We start from the raw sequence: 21,895 nt of genomic DNA, 5'->3' as shown, positions 1-21,895 counted from the left end.
TGTTGTGAATGATCATAGAAAAAAATAGTGTATACAACTTGCATTTAATTATCATTATGAAGCTCGTACTTTATACGAAACCATCATTAAATGCTAATTACAAATGCTCAGACCATCATTAAATGCTCGTTGCATAATATATTATTGAATACCTTGGCAGCTGGTTGAATTAAATGGTGACTCTGATGAAGAGATAATAGCGAGGATCGAAATATTACGTAAGGCGTTTTATGATCTGGAAACCAGTTTTGTGTAACACAAAACCTGTCGAAATGTTATGTGGGGTCTATCCTATTATATGTTTGTAAGACATGGACATTAAAAATCACAATGGTTAACAAATTAGAAGGACTTGAATTGTGGTGTTATCGACAGATCCTAAAAATATCATAGTTTTCGCACACGAAAGAACACTTTTTGTAAACATGATGATGGGAAACGTCTGAATACGGACACGGCACCTAAAGAAGAAGTAGTACCTCTGGAGTAAAAAGCAGACTTCCCCTTTTTAGACGAAATTGTGCAATAACCATGTATTATACTATACACTATGGTGCAAATGTTTGGAATAAATTCATTATTTCGTAAACCGGCGACTTTAAGGAAAAATCCCAAAACAGGTCGATTTTTATTTTTAAATTACGATATTTTGGCAAATGTATCATACGAGTGACGTCATCCATATGGTCATATAGACGTAATCGATGATTTTTAAATGAAAGTAGGGGTCATGTGATAGCTCATGTGAAAGGTTATTCAATTCTGTATTCAGTAATATAATTATTAACATAATTGTTTATACAGGGTGTCCAAAAATTGTTTTTTTAATAGATTAATTGACAAATTAAGAAGAAGGTATGGAATTTATTTAATTCTGAATACATTTTACTGTTGTCAGAAAACAGAAAAAAATGTTTATTTAATAAATAAACATTTTTTTCTCGCTTAAATTCAATGTTTAAACCAGCTCCCGCCAAGCACCTGCTTCTTGGAAGTTTTGGAACATTTAATTTAAGCGAGAAGAAACGCTTATTTGTCAAATAAACATTTTTTTCTGTTTTGTGACAGCAGTAAAATGTATTTTGAATTAAATAAATTACATACATTCTCCTTTTTTTTTTGTGAATTAATTTAATTTAAAAAAAATTTTTTTGAATACCCTGTACAAATAATTATGTTAATATTTATATTACTGAAAACAGAATTAAATAACCTTTCAAATTAGACATCGCGCGACCCATAGTATCATTTAAAAAAATTCTCAATTACGTCATCACGCTCATATGGATGACGTCACTCGTATGGTATATACCTATGCCAAAATATTATAATCTAAAAATAAAAATCGACCTGTTTCGGGATTTTTCCTTAAAGTCGTCGGTTTACGAAATAATAAATTTATTCCAAACATTTGAACCATACTGTATTATTATAACAATTCGACAGCATTGAAATTTTATTACTCATTAAAGTATTAAAGTAAGCAAATAATAACATAATGAAATTATTATTTATTATGAAAATCGTAGAAACATGTTTTTATAGTTGAATTACATAAAAAAAATGCATTTCATACAATACGCTTGGCTTTCTGATATGCATTTCGGAAATTTGTATTGTTTTTTACCAATACAATCCCGAAATACACACAAGTGGTCATTTCATCGTAACGGGTATCCTCCATAGGAAGGTTATTATGCTCTCTTTGGTGCTCTTGTAGTATTGTTAGGTGAACAACTGCAAGAATCTAGGCCAGTAGGTCGTTTGGTTGGAATCTTACCACACAAGCAGATTGATTCTGCTTCGTGTGATCTGAGCATTGGCAACTCAATGGAATATAGTCGTTGATGACCTGCTTCATGGGCTTAGATGCCAAGAAATAGTCTAAACATTATTGATTATTTTCTTAGTCTGGATTTGCTATTGAGTGGCTCTCCATTTTGTTTCATGATTCCTTATCAGTTACTCGTGAACCTTGTTTTTTGAAGCCTCTTTGGTGATGTCACAATATGGTTCTGGGTTTACAAAGGGTTCTCTCTAGCCTTGTTTTGCCAATAAACATGCTCGTTCATTCCCATGCATCCATTTATGACCTGGCACCCATATGAAAGACTTTATTGTCTTTATTGTCTTTTGCCAGGTTGTTGAGGAGATATTTGCAGTTTCTCACCAATTTTAATTTGGTAAGTGTACCATGGGCAGTTTTAGATATATCAGGGAATCATATTAAGTCACCATTAATGTTTGGGACCTTTTGTTCTCTAGGTGGTATATTGTCTTATCTTCTCAGTAAATTTTAGTTCTGGTATCATCTTATTTGCGTTTATCTGAAGGATGAATTCCTCAAGTAAAGTCTCAGTAGTATTTGTGTGACCATTCAATACATAATTCGGTCTCTAAGTATTGTTTGCTTTAAGTCTCAAGATGGTCATAAAGGCTATCGCTAAAATATATAATTTCAGCAGAGGAAGAACTGTGTTCTTCTAAAGGTGTCGTTCCTGTACTATTCAAGGCCCCTGTTATTATTTAGAAGCACTTGTCCTTGTAGGATCGCGAGAGAGATCGCACAAGATTGCAAAGCGTCTTTTTCCACCATAGTACTGAAACATAACCAACAGATTACCTTTGATTTCAGCCCCAGGTTTAATCTAGAACTCGTCTGCAGTTCCGGAAGAGTCGCGTAATCCTATTGATTTTGTTGTTAATGTGAGAGCTCCAATTGAGTTTGGAATCCAGGGTTATCCGTAGATACTTAACCTCATTGGTTCTTTCTAATTACTTCCCAAATAATTCCAGTCCAACCACTCAGTCCAGTAAGCTACCTCTTTATTAGTTAAGGCTAGTAGTTTAGTTTTAGAACTTTCCGATTTGAAAACAGAATTCTTATTTTAAATTGTTAACTCATGATGTAGTACTGCCATCAAATATATAGAACATATTTTATCATTAATAAAGCGCCTAGTAAAATTTAGCACATAAAACTAATGATTTAGCAAAAGTGTCTCGAGCTTCATTTGTAGTATATGTCACGTCAGACGTCACATGAATATAGTTTCAGTTTCTGCATATTTCACCTTCAAATACATAGATGGTCTTTATTTGCATAATTAAGTACTTTTTTCTTATATAGATGTGCCTTTTCTAACACTCCAAAGTTTAACCAAGTTAAAGGTAAAGGAAAAATTGTCAAAAGATCATGGTTGGAAACATGTCATTCGCAAAGAAAAAGATTACCTTGGAGGCGGTTCGCTTTGGATAAAGCTGATCTCAATAAGGACGAAAGTGAAGATGAAATTTGTGAATTGATAGATCTTCCATCAACCTCAACTACCAAAACTGCCGTACAGAAAAATTCTAGGATATCAGATGATGATGATTGGTAAGTTGGTGATGTTAAAATGAGTAAAACATAATTTTAGGAAATAATAAAAAGTTGAAAAAACTTAAGTATTTGCTTAAAATTATTACATTGAATTCTCTGTATCATATAAGAATTCCTATCCTCTTGTATAAACTGTGACTGTGAAGGCCTAGAGGCCTAGAGTTGATGATGGACTATAGTTACATATATATTCAATGAGAGGGCTTTTAACCTGTTCCACTGCATCGTTTTCAGATCTATGTGGTCCTCTAGCCCTAGATTACATACTCTAGCCTGATCCTTTTTAAAAGGTGTAATAATTGCGAGACTAAATCCACGTAGCTCTTTGCGGGTGGCTTTTATTTGCCTAATGTAGAGAACCGCACATTTGCCAGGCTGTCACAGCGACATACAGTGCTCTGCCGTTTCTTCTTCTAGGTGGCAGAATCTGGATAGGTATAGCTTCAACTTCTTATTCAGCGTACAGTGTTCTATTGGCAGATCTACTATAGCTTTGACTGTTTTCCTGTCTTTACTTATTAGATCTACCGAACATTTTGGCGAATATTCTGTAATGAACTGGTTCGCCTGTTCTTCCTGGTGAATTCCTCCGGCATTCCAGATATTTGTGTGCTAGCGACTTTCTTGCAGCCGCTCTTGTTACTGCTTTGCAATGCCGCAGAAGAGTTCCGGTCCAACGACTAACAATGATAAGCCGTGTTTGGCCATTTGATCTGCTTTTTCATTGCCCTTATGACCCTCGTGCCCCGGTACCCAAACTACTGTAACTTTGCTAAGACCTCATAGTTTATTTAGGCCATCCACATAATCCAATACTAGCTTAAAATTGACCTATATAGAATTGAGTGACAAAAAAGTAGCATTTTGATATAATGGCGCAAAGCATTTTGACACAAATAGCCCAATAAATGACCGTTTTGGAGTGTAATTTCCAGGGGCAACTCCGAATTGTATGAAAATTTGGATTTAGGTTCTACTTACCCTCCACTTCAAAGTTGAATTTGTGCCATTGGTTGCTTTTACTTGGAGGGTGACATTTACCCCTTCTCGGGGGGTGAACAACGCGTGTTTAAAATAAGGCCGGAAATGGATCAATTGACTTATTTTAAGCACCTTTTGTTCTATAAAGTTTTTTACGTAAGTCAATACTTTTCGAGTTATTCGCGATTTAAAATGTTGATTATTCGACAAAAAAAACTACGATTTTAGACCGTTTTTCCCAAATAACTCAAAAAGTAAATATTTTATCGAAAAAAATATTTTTAGCAAAAGTGTAGCCTATAAGAAAACGAAAAAAATGGTGTACCAGTAAAGTCTACAAATTGAGTAGAAGCGAAGTTGTAGCTCATGAAAAATACGTTCTTATTCGTCTAATTCCAAATCGAATTATTCAACGCGAAATCACCGAAGAAAGAAGCGTTTTTCGGGAAAACCTTATCAACATTTTGAAAGTATCGAAAAAAAGCTTAATATTTGTTTTTTACAAAAGTTTACAGCATCAAAAATTAACGAGTTACACTGAAAAAAAAAGTTGGCCCCTTATTTTGGTAAAAAGAATCGTGAGAACCTCCCTCTATTTAGCACCCTAAATGAAATTAATCGTTTGGCTTTACCATTTATATTAACTGTATGTGTATTGTTTATATGATCTGTAAGTTTGATTGGTTTGAAGTGCTTATTTTTGAAAACATTTGGTTTTATAGTAAAAAAAATTTCTAAAAACTTTTGAAAAATTTCATTTTTTCAAAATAACTTAAAAAAATTGTTAGAGATACCAAAAAGTGATAAAAAAAATCTTAAAGAGCAAAAAAATGTAGGTTTTGCTATTATAAATATACTAGTTTCATTTTGTTTCTCCGTAAGATAAAAATTGGTTAAAATATGGCTGTTCAAAATTTGCATACACTCGTGATTAGTGACCCATTCAAGCTTTCTCAATTATAACCCTATCAAAAATAAACACTTTAAACCTGTGAGACTAACAGATCATATAAAAAATAGATTCTTCTTCTTCATGTGCCGTGCTCGATTATCGAACGTTGGCTATCAAATTGGCTATAGCAATTTTGTTAACGGCAGCTCGGAAAAGGGATGCAGAGGATCTGTTATACCGTTCTCTCAGGTTTTTAAGCCATGACGTTCTTCTTCGACCTGGCCCTCTTCGTCCGTCTACCTTGCCTTGTATTATTAAATGGAGTATATTATATCTCTCTGGGTGTCGCATAACATGGCCAAAATATTCAAGTTTTCGATTTTTAACTGTTCTGACGACTTCTGTGACTTTTCCCATCCGGTGCAAAACAACTTCGTTACGAACTCTATCCACCCAACTTATTCGTAGGATTCTTCGGTATACCCATATTTCAAAGGCTTCCAATTTCTTGAGAAGAGTATCTGTTAAAGTCCAACCTTCGACACCGTACAAAAGAGTAGAGAACACATAACATCTCACTAATATAATTTTAAGATTCAAAGTAATGTTGTTTCCACATAAAAGTTTCTTTATCTTAAAGAATGCAGCTCTGGCCTTCTCTATACGTATTCTAATTTCTTTGCTTATGTCCCAGTTCTCATTTAGATTACAACCAAGGTAGGTGATACTGTTAGTTCTCTCTAATTGTTCACCATAAGCTGTTACTACTTCCGGTTGTATTGGCGTCTTACTGACAACCATCACCTTGGTATTTGCGGTGTTTAGCTTGAGTCCATATTCATCACACGTTGTGGTAATCCTATTAATCAGATGTTGAAGTTCTTCATAATTGCTCGCAATTAACACCGTGTCATCCGCATATCTCAAATTATTAATATTGACGCCATTCATTTTGATACCACATTGAGCATTATCCACTGCTTTATTGAAAACAAACTCAGAATAGATGTTAAATATTAGTGGGGACAAAATGCAGCCCTGCCTTACTCCTCTTCGTATTTGAAGTTCTTCAGACGTGTCCCAGCCAATCCTGATGTTTGCACGTTGATGCCAGTAAAGATTTTTGATAATGCGTATCATCAATACCCACTTTCTGAAGAATAGCAATCATTTCCGTATGTTTTACCCGATCAAAGGCCTTCTCAAAGTCAATGAAACACATATAAACCGGATGTCCGACATCTCTGCATCTCTGTACCATAACCTGAATACTAAACAGTGCTTCTCTGGTCCCAAGGTTATTGCGGAATCCAAACTGTGTATCACCAAGCTGTTCTTCTATTTTTTGGTACATCCTAGAGTGCAAAATTCGTAGAAATATCTTTAAAACATGACTCATCAAGCTAATGGTTCGGTAGTCACTACATCTTTTCGCGTTTGCTTTTTTAGATATCGTCACAAAAGTCGACAGCAGCCAATCCGTTGGTATATAGCCAGTTTGATACACTTTATTAAAAAGATGAAGGAGAGATCTTTTACCTGAATTTTCGAAGAGCTTTATTATTTCATTCGGTATTTCGTCTGGTCCCGTCGCTTTTCTGGTCTTTGCTAATCTTATTGCTTGTTCAATTTCGTCCATAGTTATGTCAGGTCCTGTAACTACTTCGTTAATTTCAAGCTCGGGCCTTTCATCATTAAACAGTTCCTCAATGTATTCTTTCCATCTGTCTATTTTATCCAAATCAGTGATAATCAGTTTTCCGTCTCTATCAACGATGTTATTTGCATGTTTTTTGTTCTGACCAGTGAGTTCTTTTATTTTTTTACACATATTAAATGAATCATGTTTTCTCTGCAACTCTTCAATTTCTAAACATTTTTTTTTCAAAGTATGTTTCTTTTGCCGCTCGTATTTTAGTCCTTATCTCTTTATTAATGCGTTTATACATTTCGATGTTTTGATTCTTAAATTTGCGTCTTTTTTCCATCAAATTCAAAATCTCATCGTTCATCCACTGTTGCTTCTTTTGATAGATAGGTAAGTAAATAGATAGGTTTGAAAAAATAGATAGGTAAGTAAATTGTTTGTAAAGCGGTAGCGATTAATTTCATTTGGGGAGCTAAACACGGCGAGATTTTCCGGATTTTTTACAAAAAAAAAAGAGGCCCAACTTTATTTTGAGCGTAACTCGCTTATTTTTAATGCTAATACTTTTGTTAACAATTAAATCAAAGCTTTTTATAAACACTTTAATAAAGTTTAAATGGGTTTTTCTCGAAAAGTGCTTAATTTTCGGTTGCTTCGATTTGGAATTAGACGAATAAGAACGTATTTTTCATGAGCTACAACTTTGTTTTTATTTAATTGATAGACTTTACTGATACACCATTTTTTTGGGTTTTTTATAAGCTACACTTCTGATAAGAATATTTTTTCGATAAAATATTTACTTTTTGAGTTATTTGCGAAAAACCGTCTGAAAACGTAGTTTTTTGTCGAGAAATCAACATTTTCAGTCAGCAAATAACTCGAAAAGTATTGACTTACGTAAAAAACTCTATAGAACAAAAGTTGCTTAAAATCAGTCAATTTATCCATTTCCGGTCTTATCTTGAACGTATGTTTTTTCACCCCGAGAAGGGGTGACTGTCACCCCCCAAGTAAAAGCAACCAACGGCACAATTTCAACTTTGAAGTGGAGGGTAAGTAGAACCTAAATCCAAATTTTCATGCAATTCGGAGTTGCCCCTGAAAATTACACGGTATCGCCGAATTTCCCGTTCATTTACTGGGCTAAAATCGAAAGAGCATTGGACGACCTAAGAAGCAGTGCTAAGACTGTCTAGGAGGTACCGAAGAATAAACAGCCTGTTTAGAAGAATACATTAGAGAGATATCGCAAATGCATTTTTATCGCACGCTGATAGCGCAGTACGCTATTTTGACATGTACGCAAGCGCAGAGTGAATGCTACGCTAATACGGGATAACATGTCCCGTAATAGAGAGATTTTAGACCCTCTACTTTTTGACGTACGTTAAACGTAAAACGTTATACTTGTGATGCGCACTGAGTGATAAATAAGGGATAACGTGTTTGCTTAAAATAGTTTTTGAAACCCTTCCGAAAATAGGCACACAGATTAACGGTAATTGACATTTGGCAAACGTAACCTATAAAACGGCAGATGTGTGCTATAACTTATTTTATTGAATTATTTGCCATACTGGAAGAAAATGTATTAAGACGTTCACCAAAGACAATTTACTACTTAGGAACACAAAACATCCATTCTAAGTTTAACAAGACAATTCAATCAAGTGTCAGATTTCTCAAGAAATGGTGTAATTTAGAATTATTCTACCAGGCTTGCCAAGCAGATTTTATTCAATTATATAATATGTTTATTACCTGATAGTTTTTAAGAAAAACAAATTTTGATTACAATTTTATAAATCGTTACTATATATTTTTATTCTAGTTGTCTTTGGTTCAGCTCATATGACTTTTTTTCGTTTTTTTTTTTTTTTTTAATTTAAATATATGACATTTGGCAATCTTACAAATACGTAATCCCTTAATAACGTGAACCTTATTTCTACCTAAATAACGGGATACCTTATCCGCTAATAAAGTAATACGTTATTTTTCAGTTAATGCGCATGAGCAGAATAGCATATAACGTTTAACGTTGCCGAAATAAGGGGCTTAAAAACTCTCTTATTAGGTTGAAATAAGGGACGGTAATAACGTCAACGCTAATTTGACATTTGGGATGAAACATAAAAATAATTTATAGTATACAAATTTTATAAACTAAAAACTGTCAATCATCTTGTTTCTTGCATTGAGAAACACGTTGCGTTCTTATTTTGTCTACAATAGACTACTTTTTGTGGTTAGAATATTAGTTATTCAGATCTTTTATATTATTTTGATACTGATTATTTATATTTATTGTTGGTTAAATCATTAAAATTATAATGCATGTCAACCTGCTCAATATCCAAATTCATTTTCAATAAAAAACAATTACAGTATTTCTCAACATTAATATCTGGTTACATTTTAATCCCAAAAGTCGGTTGTCATAATAACGTAAAGCCCCGCCCCCAGAACATTTGCGATAACTCTCTTGATACCTGTGTTGGAATAGACCGTTATCCCTGATTTACGTCTTTACACGCTAATAACGTTTGCCTTTGCGATATCTCTCTATTGTCATGTATTTTGCATAGATGTAAATATAAATAGACTGTGCATACCGACCGCGCTTAGTGACAAGATCTCTTGGATTGATTGGTACTACCTCTTTCTAGCACATTGTATCGAGAAACTAAGTGGAGGTACAGGCACGGTAGAGGAGGATGATTTAAATGATACTCGCAGCTTTACTATGTGTAAGAGTGAAGCAGGGCCCATTGAAAAACAAAGATGTCACTTAAAATCACTTAACCCGAATCTCAGTCTATTCATATTTACGTCTATGGTATTTCAATGTCAACTTAAGGAGATGGGTACGTATTTTCGGCTGCCATGCTATTCAAATGGGGATTCATTTTTTTCGCATCCTGAGAAAACTAATAAGTATTTTTGAAAAATTTAAACGCAGAATGAAAGAATACGTTATTAGCGAGGGCTGAAAGTCCCTGAGAACTTCTATCATGTTTATTTTAATAAGTTACAGGGGTGAAAAACTAAGAGAAAATTTAGTGTGATTTTTAATTTCAAATATCTCATTCAAAATAAACTTTTTATTTATTCTAAGGGACTTTCGGCCCTCGGTAATAATTTAGTCTTTGTCTTACAACGCACTCAGTCGAATAGAATATTGTCAGCATATTGTCAGTCAGACAGTGACAATTTTAAATATTTGACATGACATCGGGAATATTTTGAGTTGTTGATTAAATAATATTGATATATAGTGTATTTGATAAATAATTGATTTAAGACGTGAACTTAATAAAAAGTTATTTATTGTGTATTATTTGTGGAAGATCCAAGCAGAGAATACATCAGGATAATATATTCTGTGATCCAAGTTAAAGATGTTCAAAATTGTAAGCGTTCCATAGTAACAATATATTATTAAAAAATCACTTTAACACTTTTCCTCTTTTCTCGATTGAGTATTAATTTTTGTTGTACATATAAATTATGACAATCACTGAATACATAGTTAGTGAAAAAATTATCAGTAGTAATTGCACAAGAGCTCTGAAATTATTGAATTTTTCCCGAGTGACACTTTGACAGTTTTAATTTCACGAGCCGAAGGCGAGTGAAATTATGTCAAAGTGTCACGAGAGCAAAAATTCTATATTAATTTCAGAGGTCGAGTGCAATTTGTTGCGATTATTTCATGAATAAAACTGTTCAAAACCAAAATTTTATTGTAATTTATTTATGTAAGTACCATTAAACACACAGTTTTTATAAATATTTGACGATTGAAAGTCATCACTTTTATAATTTTTAAAACATTAATTGTCATTAATGTCACTGAATGTATTTTTTCGTAGCAACGAAGGACATCTGACGTAATATACTTAACGACGGGAGATTATCAAAATTATCGATTTAATTCAGATTTCTGTAGCTTTCTATTGGTCAGAATCTCCTATGAATGAAATAATCACATTTATTAACTGAATTAATAATTTGCAATTATACAAATAATAGTTATCCAAGAACATTCAAAAGCCATCTCTTTAAGTTAATGATGACATTTTCAAGTAGAATGACATTCAAGTAATGTTTACATATCCATACCAGTGTGAATTTTACTACACGTAATTTGCCGTGTAAAGTCAGAAAAAGTAGGAATAGCCGTAAAATATTTGCGAATTATGTACCGATAGCCTTAACATTTACAAGTAAAGTGATGGGTGTTGGTTAACAGATATATTACGAGAGTGCATTATTGGGTTCAGGTTGGTCAAGAATTATGATCGTTTTTCAATACATGTTATTTTTAACAATTTACGTCGATGACATACTATTTATGGTTCCTTGCATTACCTTTTGAAATGATCTACTAATATGGTTTGTGTTAATACTTTTGCCGCTATTATTCGTCTTATATCTGTTCTACAGTGTTTATTGAGTATTACAGTAAATAATACTCATTTATTTTTAGCAAAGCCGAAGGATCAGATACTGAAGAGAGAATAGCGAAAATTCTAGCAAAGAAAAAGCAAGAAGATAAACAAAAGAAAGAAGTTAAAACTCCAACCAAGAAGAGAGATGAAAGTCCGTTTAAAAAGAAAGCAGAAACTTCGCCGAAAAATAGGGCAGACACTCCTCCCAAACCTAAAAAGAAGGACGAACCTGCACCATTACAAATTTCTACAGACGGTGACTCAACAGATGAAGAATCTTTAAATGGTCCAATAAATTCCAAAAACGGAAAAACTAACACAGGAAGCCCAAAAAGAAGACAACCAAGCAACGATCAGATAGAAACACCATCAAAAAGAGAAATGAAGAAAACTGTTGAGGATGATGATGACGACGAAACGGATGAAGAATTACTAAACGTTCCAAAATATAACAAAGAAAAAACTTCAAACGAGAATACGAGAGTACAAACACCGCTTGCAAAAAAAACTTCACCTATACTAAAAAGAGAAGTACTTATGGACGTTTCTGATGACGATAAGATTGACGAAGATTCAGTAAACGTTCCAAACAAATATAACAAGGAAAAAACTTCACCTAAACTAAAAAAAGAAGCAGTTATGAACATTTCAGACGACGATAAAACTGACGAAGAAGCATTAAACATTCCTACTAACTCTAAAAATAGTTTGGATCGTATAGAAAGCTCAAAACGATTAAATAGTTCTCAGACAAATGCATATACGGTAGATACAGACGAGGAGGTCGGATTAGTGAGTAATTTTCAAAATGAAAGAACGATGGACATTTTCCATGATGAAAACTTTTATGTGGATGAAAGTTTTGACCCAAATACGTACAAAAAATTGACTAAATATATTATAGCCTACCATGGGTAAGTAGTATGATTATGTAAAAACTTTTTGTATATATTCATTATACATGTGTGTTTTATAACACCTAGAGTATTTTCTTGTGACATTTAATGGTGTTAGGTGTGCGCTGTCAACGGTAGGAACTGAGAGAAACAATTTAAAACGATATAGCTATATTAGTAGGTCGGGCCACCAAACCATTGCGTTTCGTAGGTGTGGGTATGTTTCGATGAGGATATCATTGTCGGGTAATCGAAGTCAGAAAACCGTATGCTGTTATTCAAATTGTTGTATTTTATAATACGGATTATCGAACTTACCTATAGTCAGTCCAAAACATAAATTGAAACGAACGTCGATGTGTATATACATTTTGTATACTGTATACTATAAACTACACACATCGGCGTACGTTTCACTTTCTGTTTTGACTTAATTTGATTGAAAATGAATCGTACCGCATGGGAGAAGTTATAGCGGACGGACTATATAGTCCACGGTACATCGTCCATTTTTACAGTCTTAAAAATTGTTTTAACTGCTTCGTTTGAACGAGTCTATCACTTTCTGAAAAAATTCAACGTGCAGGTTGGACGCGTTTCCGCACGCCTAAACCTGTAGATCTAGCGCGGTTAGGTTTTGTTATTGCAAAACTATAATTTTTAATTTTAATCAAAAGATTATACGTTCAAATAAAATAAATTATTTTTGTCGGACAAAAAAGAGGACGCGATGGTCGAGTCCGACACCCGCAAGTTGTCACTCTAGCGCGGTACAGTTTTGTTATTACAAAACTCTTAATTTTCAATCGAAAGTACTTATAATTAATTACTAAAGATTGTCGATCTCTGGTCCGACAAATTTACAGCCTCGTTTCGTTAGTCCGACGACGTAATTGTGCTAATTATGGCAGGATATGTTTTGCGATTACGAAAGTCATAATTTTACTTTTTTTAACGTTCAAATAATACATGTTTATTAAAAAAGTAATTTTCGGACAAAAAACTGACAAACTTATAAGAAACGAAATTATTTTTAACAGTGCAGTAGTAGTCTAATTGTACTTAGTCGGTATCGTCACAAATCACCTACCACTAGTCTAGATGCTTCATGACACCTCTGTGTTTGGATATGAAACGTCTAGTAATTAGTCTATGTGTACATCTATGTTTACTCCCAACTGAACGATCATCAAACAACTATTGAGTCGACTGTATGCGCGAGGCCGTCTAATGCCATGGAAATTGAGTTGCTTATCGATAGTTGTTCGACTTTTCAGTCAAAAGGCGATCGAGGAGGTCTTTTGATTTTTTTGTCGAGCAACTTTCGAGTTCACAGTATGCGCCCTTCAATATATTCCTATAGACTTATGATACACAACTACACAGTTGTTCAGCTAAACGTTGTATGTATGCGGTAGGCCTAAAGGTACGATTTCGTCAACGACTGCAGACGGCAACTGCAGGCGGCAGTTAAAATTGTCGCCATGACGACGTCATTACTTTGCACTATTAATTTGTATATTTATTAGCCACTGACGTTCTGCCGGACAGCAGTTGCTAATAAATATACAAATCAATAGTGCAAAGTAATAACGTCATTATGGTAACAACTCTAACTGCAGGCGGCAGTTAGAGTTGTCCCGACGACGTCATTACTTTGCACTATTAATTTGTATATTTATGAGCCACTGACGTTCTGCCGGACAGCAGTTGCTAATAAATATACAAATCAATAGTGCAAAGTAATAACGTCATTATGGTAACAACTCTAACTGCAGGAGGCAGTTAGAGTTGTCACGACGACCTCATTACTTTGCACTATTAATTTGTATATTTGTTAGCAACTGACGTTCTGCCGGACAGCAGTTGCTAATAAATATACAAATTAATAGTGCAAAGTAAATATGTATGTCATGGTAACAACTGTAACTGCCGTCTGCCGCCTTCCGTCGATGTCGGAATCGTACCTTTAAACGATAATTATACACCTGGCAACGCAGGATGCTATTTTAAACAGTGATAAATTCGGTCGGAACCATTCGGTTTTCAATAGGTTAGGAGCATATCGTCGGCCTAATCTGTAAACTGCGTTACTCCATGTATACAAATTTTACAGGAGGCACAAAAAACTATTTTTCCACCTACCTCTACCGAAAGTATACTTTTCCGGACCTGATTGTAGGGAGCAAAGTTGTACTTTTCCCCCCTAGGGAGGAAAAGTAAAAGTGACGTCATGGTATTTCATTCATGAAATATATCTTATTGACGCCCTGTACAATATCTATTTTCTATTACGTAAATATCTATACATTTTAACGTTTATTTATAGAACGCCCTGTATTTTGCAGAATGGTGAAAAACAGTAAATTGTTATTTTGATTTAACAATGTTTACATTAATAAGTTGACTTATATTTGACAGTTGACAATTACATTGTACCTACTTGTTACTTTTAGTTCTAATAAATTTTGTTGGTTAGTTACATAAATAAAGTAAAAATGAAAAAATGACTTGTTATGTGAGGAAGGTGGAAAAACCATATGTATAAAATGGGAGTAAAGTGCCTTTTCCTCCCTTGAATGATTACTACCCTCCGCTACGCGTCGGCCAGTAAACTTCATTCGCGGGAGGAAAAGTAGCACTTTCCTCCCTTGTTATACAAATAGCTATTTCTAAATATGACTAATGCGAATACTACGTATCCATTTTAAAAGATAGGATGGTAAACATGTGTATATTGTTTAATAAGTATTTAATATTACTTACCACCAACTTTTTCTTGAAAATATCACTTTCTAAACAGTGATAGGTCAGTCGTGTGGTATGACTATGACAAATTAGAGAGTTACGTATTTTTCGTACTAAATTTGGCGGCATGGGAGATACGGTGTATACGAAGAGGTCGCTATTTACTCATCTGGTAAAAATGTGCACGTGCGTCCTTTTTTAAACGATAAGTAGGGACTTTTTCAAACAGATAGCAGTAATAACTCATTTTCAGAGAATTACGGAGTTACGCAGTTTACAGATTAGGACGACGATATATGATTTTGATCTCTGTTTAGCAAGTTAAAAAAATAATGCTAGTATCTCTCGCCTCGTTTTGTAATACCTACCATAAAATTTTTCCGTATCTGTATACAGGGTGTCCAGAAACTCTACCGACAAACGAAGACAGGAGATTCCTCAGATAATTTTAAGACAATTTAACCCAATTCACCTAGTCCGAAAATGCTTCTTAAGCGAGCTAGAGCTCTTTGAAGATGACTCCATGACATTAGTTTTTCTTAAATATCTCCAGAACGCTTCTATTTAGAAAAACGAAAATTGGTATGCATATTTACTTTTCAGAGATGAATCGATTCCATCCATTGCAAAGGACCAGGCAACACTCCTTATGGAAAAGTGGTCCCGGTCAAATTTGATGAAAGTTTGGTGAATGATACTTCTTGATGTGTAGATTAAAAAAGTCCATGGCACCTGGGTCTGAATAACTACTATTCTCGAGTTACAGCCTTCTGAAGTTATTGGATTCGGGTGCTCGGTTTACGTTAAGTGCACTAAATATTTATTATTAGAAGAAGAGAAACTCATGTTCTTCATACATACTTGCGTGTTGTATATGAATTTGTGGTCAAAAATAGATGGATCGTATTTTAGTCTTCAGAAAACCTCCGAAAAGTCTTCAGAAAACTAAAGAAGTGCGGTATAAAATGTGCTGCTAGATCGATATAAGCATTATCCTGTTTTCATGAATGCTTCTCAGTTACGCAATACCAGCAAAACTGCAGTTCGGCTTTATCTTTAGAAAACTACTGAACAGTGGCGGATCTAGGGGGGATAGGGGTAATTCCACCGGTAACATGTTCCAGAATTAATGAAATAACTTTATTTAACGAAAATGAACGAGATGGAGCCATCAAAACACATTTATAACCAAAGAGCGGATAGTGTGACGAAAAGACGTAAGCCCAGAGCACGGGCGCCCATATAAAAATTTTTGGGGGGTGGCAAACGTGAAGACATATATATGACATATATAATTGAAAGCACCCGAAAAGCCAGGGGGTCACGGCCCCCCTGCCCATGGGTATGGGCGCCCATGGCCCAGAATACGATTTAAGGACCACAGAAGATGAGTTACGGGTGTTAAGAGTACGAAATTGGAAAACCAAGGCGGAGGATAGAATGGAATGGAAGCTGATTCTCGAACAGACCGAGGTCCACCAGGGGTTCTACAGCCAATGATGATGAGCTTTTTAATACAAAATATTATGGAGAATAATTTTGTAGGGTTATTTTTATAACAACTATAATATTCATACTTAGGTATAATCATATAGAAGAAATGGTCAATAGAGAAGGCTTCATAATCATGATTTTGCTAACTTTCCTGTTTTCGACTTAGACTACCTAAAAGACCTTACGATTGGGATATATCAAATTAAACTGGCACCATCTTACATACAAAATAAAATAGTAAGAAAAAATGACGAAGAGTTTCAAATTGATGAGAATATGGATGAACCGGGATTCATAAGAGTTCGAGTATTTTCTAGGTTTCGGCAAGCTACAAAACACCAAGTATTCATTTCCTATACGGTTGATGAAGATAATTATGAAGATGAGCCTGTAGAAGAACCGATTAACGGGTACTACTGTACCTGTCAATCTGGTGCGAGAACTGTAGGTACTTGTGCTCATATCACCAGTGTGTTATGGTTTTTAGGCTTTGCAAAACATCAACCCAATGTTAAGTATCCTGATAGGTCGTTAGTTAACACGACGTATGATGCATCTAACCGAAATCAGCAAAATGTTAACATACGAATAGTCGAAGATGATTTAAACCCGATTTTTCCATAGACAATTGTAATTAATATTTAGCATTTACAAACTACCATTTACTTTGTTTTTTTTTTGTATTGAAATCAAGTCCATGTTCTCTACCTGTCTTATATCTGATATGCGGCACAAGTTTCATGTCAACTAATGTATTTTTTATGTTTCAACAATTTTTTCTTTAATTATTCTGGAACATGTTACGAGTGGAATTACCCCCATAGATCCGCCACTGTTCAGTAGTTTTCTAAAGACAAGGCGGAACTGTAGTTTTGCTGGTATTCCATAACTGAGAAGCATTCATGAAAACATGATAATGCTTATATCGATCCAGCAGCACCTTTTATACCGCACTTCTTTAGTTTTCTGAAGACTTTTCGGAGGTTTTCTGAAGACTAAAATACGATCCAACTATTTTTGACCACGAATTCATATACAACACGCAAGTATGTATGAAGAATATGAGTTTCTCTTCTTCTAATAATAAATATTTTCGTTCACTTGACCGTAAATTAGTGCACTTAACGTAAACCGAGCACTCGAATCCAATAACTTCAGAAGGCTGTAACTCGAGAATAGTAGTTATTCAGACCCAGGTGCCATGGACTTTTTTAATCTACACATCAAGGAGTATCATTGACCAAACTTTCATCAAATTTGACCGGGACCACTTTTCCATAAGGAGTGTTGCCTGGTCCTTTCTAGTACCCGTCATAGGCGTCCGTTTTGGGTAGAGCAACGGCTATTTTATCGCATAACTTTTTTGTCCTTAACTTTTATGCATTTTTGACACCGGATTATTAAATTGTGAGGTATTCTAGTACTAAAAGGTACTCTTGCTTTAAGTCGGTAGGACACACCGTTTTCTAGAAAAATCGATTTGAAAGTTTTTCGTTTTTGGAATTTGAAAAAAAAAATTGAAAGAACTTTTCAACAAAAAACGAAGTATTTTACCAACATAAAGTAAGAGTAACTTTTAGTACTCGAATACCTCATAATTTAATAATCTAGTGTCAAAAATGCTCAAAAATTCAAGACAAAAAAGTTAGGCTATAAAATAACTGTTGACCTACCCAAAACGAACGCCTATGACTAGTACTAGAAATTCGCAATTAATGAAATCGATTTATCTCTGGAATATAAATAAATGTACCAGTTTCGTCTTTCTAAACAGTTTTTTTTTAATTTTTTTTTAATTTAAAAAGCGAAAAATTTTCAAATCGATTTTTCTAGAAAACGGTGTGTCCTACCGATTTAAAACAAGAGCACCTTTTAGTAATAGAATACTTCACAATTTCATAATCCAGTGTCAGAAATGCATAGAAGTTAAAGATAAAAAAGTTATGCGATAAAATAACCGTTGCCCTACCCAAAACGGACGCCTATGATCGGTACTAGAAATTTGCAATGGATGGATTAGATTTATATCTTGTAGATAAATACGCGTACCAATTTTTGTTTTTCTAAATAGAAGCGTTCTGGAGGTATTTAAGAAAAACTAATTACAAGACGCCATCTTCAAAGAGCTCTAGCTCCCTTAGGAAGCATTTTCGGACTAAGTGAATTGGGTTAAATGATCTTAAAATTATCTGAAGAATCTCCTGTCTTCGTTTGTCGGTAGAGTTTCTGGACACCCTGTATATTATAAATAATATCGAGTTATTCCCTGTTTTAGGAAATGTACCGATGATGTAACAGGTAACGTTGACATAATAATAACAACTAAAGAAAATAGTAAGATGTTAAAAAAAGTCAACAAAAACGCCAAATGTTTAGATCAGGAATGGATTTTACAAACACACAATAAACATAAATGGATACCACTAAATAATTATTTATTTTAATTCGAGTATAGTAAGAAAGCCAGTAATTTTTGTAATTGTTTAATAAAAAAGGTCTCTACTCTTTGTTTTGTATGTATCATTTAGTAACCTTCTGTAGTCAACCAAGTATGTTGTGCTTACATAGTCCATTTACTTCTATTTTTGTTTCTAATTATAGAGAACCGCCTGGATTGACATGAAATTTGGCATACACCTAGCTAAATGTCAAAGAAAAAAGTGATATTGTGCCGATGTTTGCTTTTGTCCCGGGGGTGAAAAAGAATACGCTCAAAATAAATCCGGAAGTGGATAAACTGACTAATTCCAAGCAACTTTTCTTGTATAGAGTTTTTTCACTAAGTCAGTGCTTTGCGAGTGAATACGTTTATTTTTCAACAAAAACTACGTTTTTAGACGGTTTTTCGCAAGTAACTCAAAACGGAAGTATTTTATCGCAAAAAATGTTAGAAAAATATATGAAGTCTATAGATTCAGTAGAAGCAGAGTTTAAATTTTTTAAAACAAGCTTTGTTTTTGTTACTAAAAAAAGTGTCTAGCATCACAACTAAGCAAGTTAAGCTCAAATAAATTTAATCCCCTATTTTTTTTTACAAAAAAATCGTGAAAATCGTTAGTGCTTTACTATTTGGTTGACTTTTGTATGGTCTATAGTCTATACGATCTGTAAGTCTCATCGGTTCAAAGTGCTTGATTTTTAAAAAATTTGCTTTTAAAGTAATTTTTTATTTAAAAAAACTGTTTTTTTTTTCAAAATAACTTAAAAATTATTAGTGATACCAAAATTCTCAAACAGTAAAAAATGTAGGTTTTGCGTTTCTGAATAATTTGGATTTTTTGTTTTTCTGTATGACAAAAAGTATTTAAGATATATCTGTTCAAAACGTACATACACTTGTTATTAGTGACTAGTTCAATCGATTCCAACTACAGCCCTTTCAAAAATAAGCACATTGAACTGATGAAGCTTACAGGTTCTATAAACAATACATACAGTCGAAAAAATGAAAGAATACCCATGAACGATCACATCAATCACTTATTTTGTATTTGCTGTCTTTTTCTATAAATAACAAACGTTTGTTATAAAAAAAGATAGCAAATATAAAATAAGTGATCGATGTGATCATTCATGGGTATTCTTTCATTTTTCCGACTGTAAGTAAAGTAAACTGTAAAGCTGTAACAATTAATTTTATTTGGAAGATTAATTATTAGGGGGTGACTTTCACGATTTTTTTGACAAAAAAACAACCAGCTTTATCTTGAGCGTAACTTACTTAGTTTTGATGCTAGAATCTTTTTTAAAATCAAAAATAAAGCTTGTTTTAAACACTTTAAATCACTGTGATGAGTTTTCCATGAAAATTGCATTATTTTCTGGTAATTTCATGAATGTCATGAAATTTAATGGCATGCAACATTCGATTTGGAATTTGATGAATAAGAACTCAGTTTTCATTAGCTACATAGCTCTGCTTCTACTGAGTAAATAGACTTTATGTATACACCTTTTTTTTCATTTTTGTTGAGAACATTTTTTTAGATAGAACACTTACTTTTTGAGTTATTTTGCAAAGCCCGTATAAAAACTTGTTTTTTTCTTGTAGAAAATTTAACATATATTCACTCGCAACTAACTCGAAAAGTACTGACATAGTGAAAAGACTCTATAGAATAAAAGTTGCTTAGAATTACTCAGTTTATCCATTTCCGGACTTATTTTGAACGTAAACCTTTTCACCCCCGAGATGGGGTGAAACTTACCGCTGCCTGGGACAAAAGTACTCATCGGCACACTATCACTTTTTTCTTTGACATATTAGCTATGTGTATGACGAATTTCATGTCAATCCAAGCTGTCTGTTCTTTAAAATTTAGAGGTTTTGCAATATTTTACACTGAGTGAATGCACTCATTATTTTTGACGTAACCCAAGTTGGCAGTATAAGCATTGCACGATGGTAACGTTAGGACGCGAGAATTGGGAGGACATTTATCTAGGAATTGAGTACTTGAGGTACTGAGAAACGATGATGATAAACCTTTAGCACGGTTAGCGCTATTAACTTTCAACTTCATATAAATTTCATTTAATTTGTGACATTCGTGTCATGAATGTTGTGGAGACTATATTTTTTCTATTCCGTACATCGGTCTGTCGATGTGCAGTTGTTTGAATTGTTTATGTTCTTCGAGTGTTACTACTTTCTTAGCGCTGGCTCTCCATCCATTTTCATTCTGATTTGCTCGTACGAACTAGCAAAAATTTGTATCTGGTAGATTCTCCAATTTGTTCATCTGGGTGGTGATCACCCTCTACCTCTCTTTTTCTTCTATACTCAGATTCTCGAGTAAAGTACCCCGCACAAACCATATGGAAATTAGGTTCCAGTGAATTTTGTTCATACTTTGGGAAAATACTCTTTGCAGCATCCTGATAAAACGTTCTCATGGGCACAACTCAATCGTATGAAGGATTTTCAAGATATAGAGGCACAAACTCGGAAAATTATAAGATTTACTGGGTATTCCAATTCCCTGAGTTCCTGGTTATCTGGCAACATGTAGAAGTTTGGATCAAGGAAAAGTACTAGTAGTCTAGGATTTTTCCTGGCTATCCAATTGACCTTGACCTTCAACGGACGTCATCTTCTGGAGTTTCGGGGGTTTTCGGCATTAAATGGCAGGTTATCTTCTGGAGTTAAAAACCTCGGAAAATTATAAGATTTACTGGGTATTCCAATTCCCTGAGTTACTGGTTATCTGGCAACATGTAGAAGTTTGGATCAAGTAAAAGTACTAGTAGTCTAGGATTTTTTCCTGACTATCCAATGGTGACCTTTACTTTGACCTTGAGCTTCAACGGACGTCATCTTCTGGAGTTTCGGGGGTTTTCGGCATAAAGACAGGTTATCTTCTGGAGTGAAAAACCTAAGAGTAATCCATTTGATTT

At 34.0% G+C, this 21,895-nt stretch overlaps 1 protein-coding gene across 1 annotated transcript in view; it reads left to right on the top strand.

Moving 5' to 3' along the window:
• LOC126881549 (DNA repair protein XRCC1) overlaps positions 1-19,007 on the top strand; it is a 59,035-nt gene extending 40,028 nt beyond the window's left edge. Inside the window, exons 5-7 of the mRNA XM_050645878.1 lie at positions 3,131-3,379; positions 11,399-12,274; positions 18,774-19,007. Of these exons, the coding sequence (XP_050501835.1) occupies positions 3,131-3,379; positions 11,399-12,274; positions 18,774-18,942 (1,294 nt within the window). The 3' untranslated portion in view covers positions 18,943-19,007. The remainder of the gene's footprint in view (positions 1-3,130; positions 3,380-11,398; positions 12,275-18,773) is intronic.
• Positions 19,008-21,895: the final 2,888 nt, after the last annotated feature.

The sequence above is a fragment of the Diabrotica virgifera genome, chromosome 3, assembly GCF_917563875.1.
Source record: "Diabrotica virgifera virgifera chromosome 3, PGI_DIABVI_V3a".
Taxonomy (NCBI): Eukaryota; Metazoa; Arthropoda; class Insecta; order Coleoptera; family Chrysomelidae; genus Diabrotica; species Diabrotica virgifera.
This window is presented reverse-complemented; position numbering and strand designations above follow the sequence as displayed.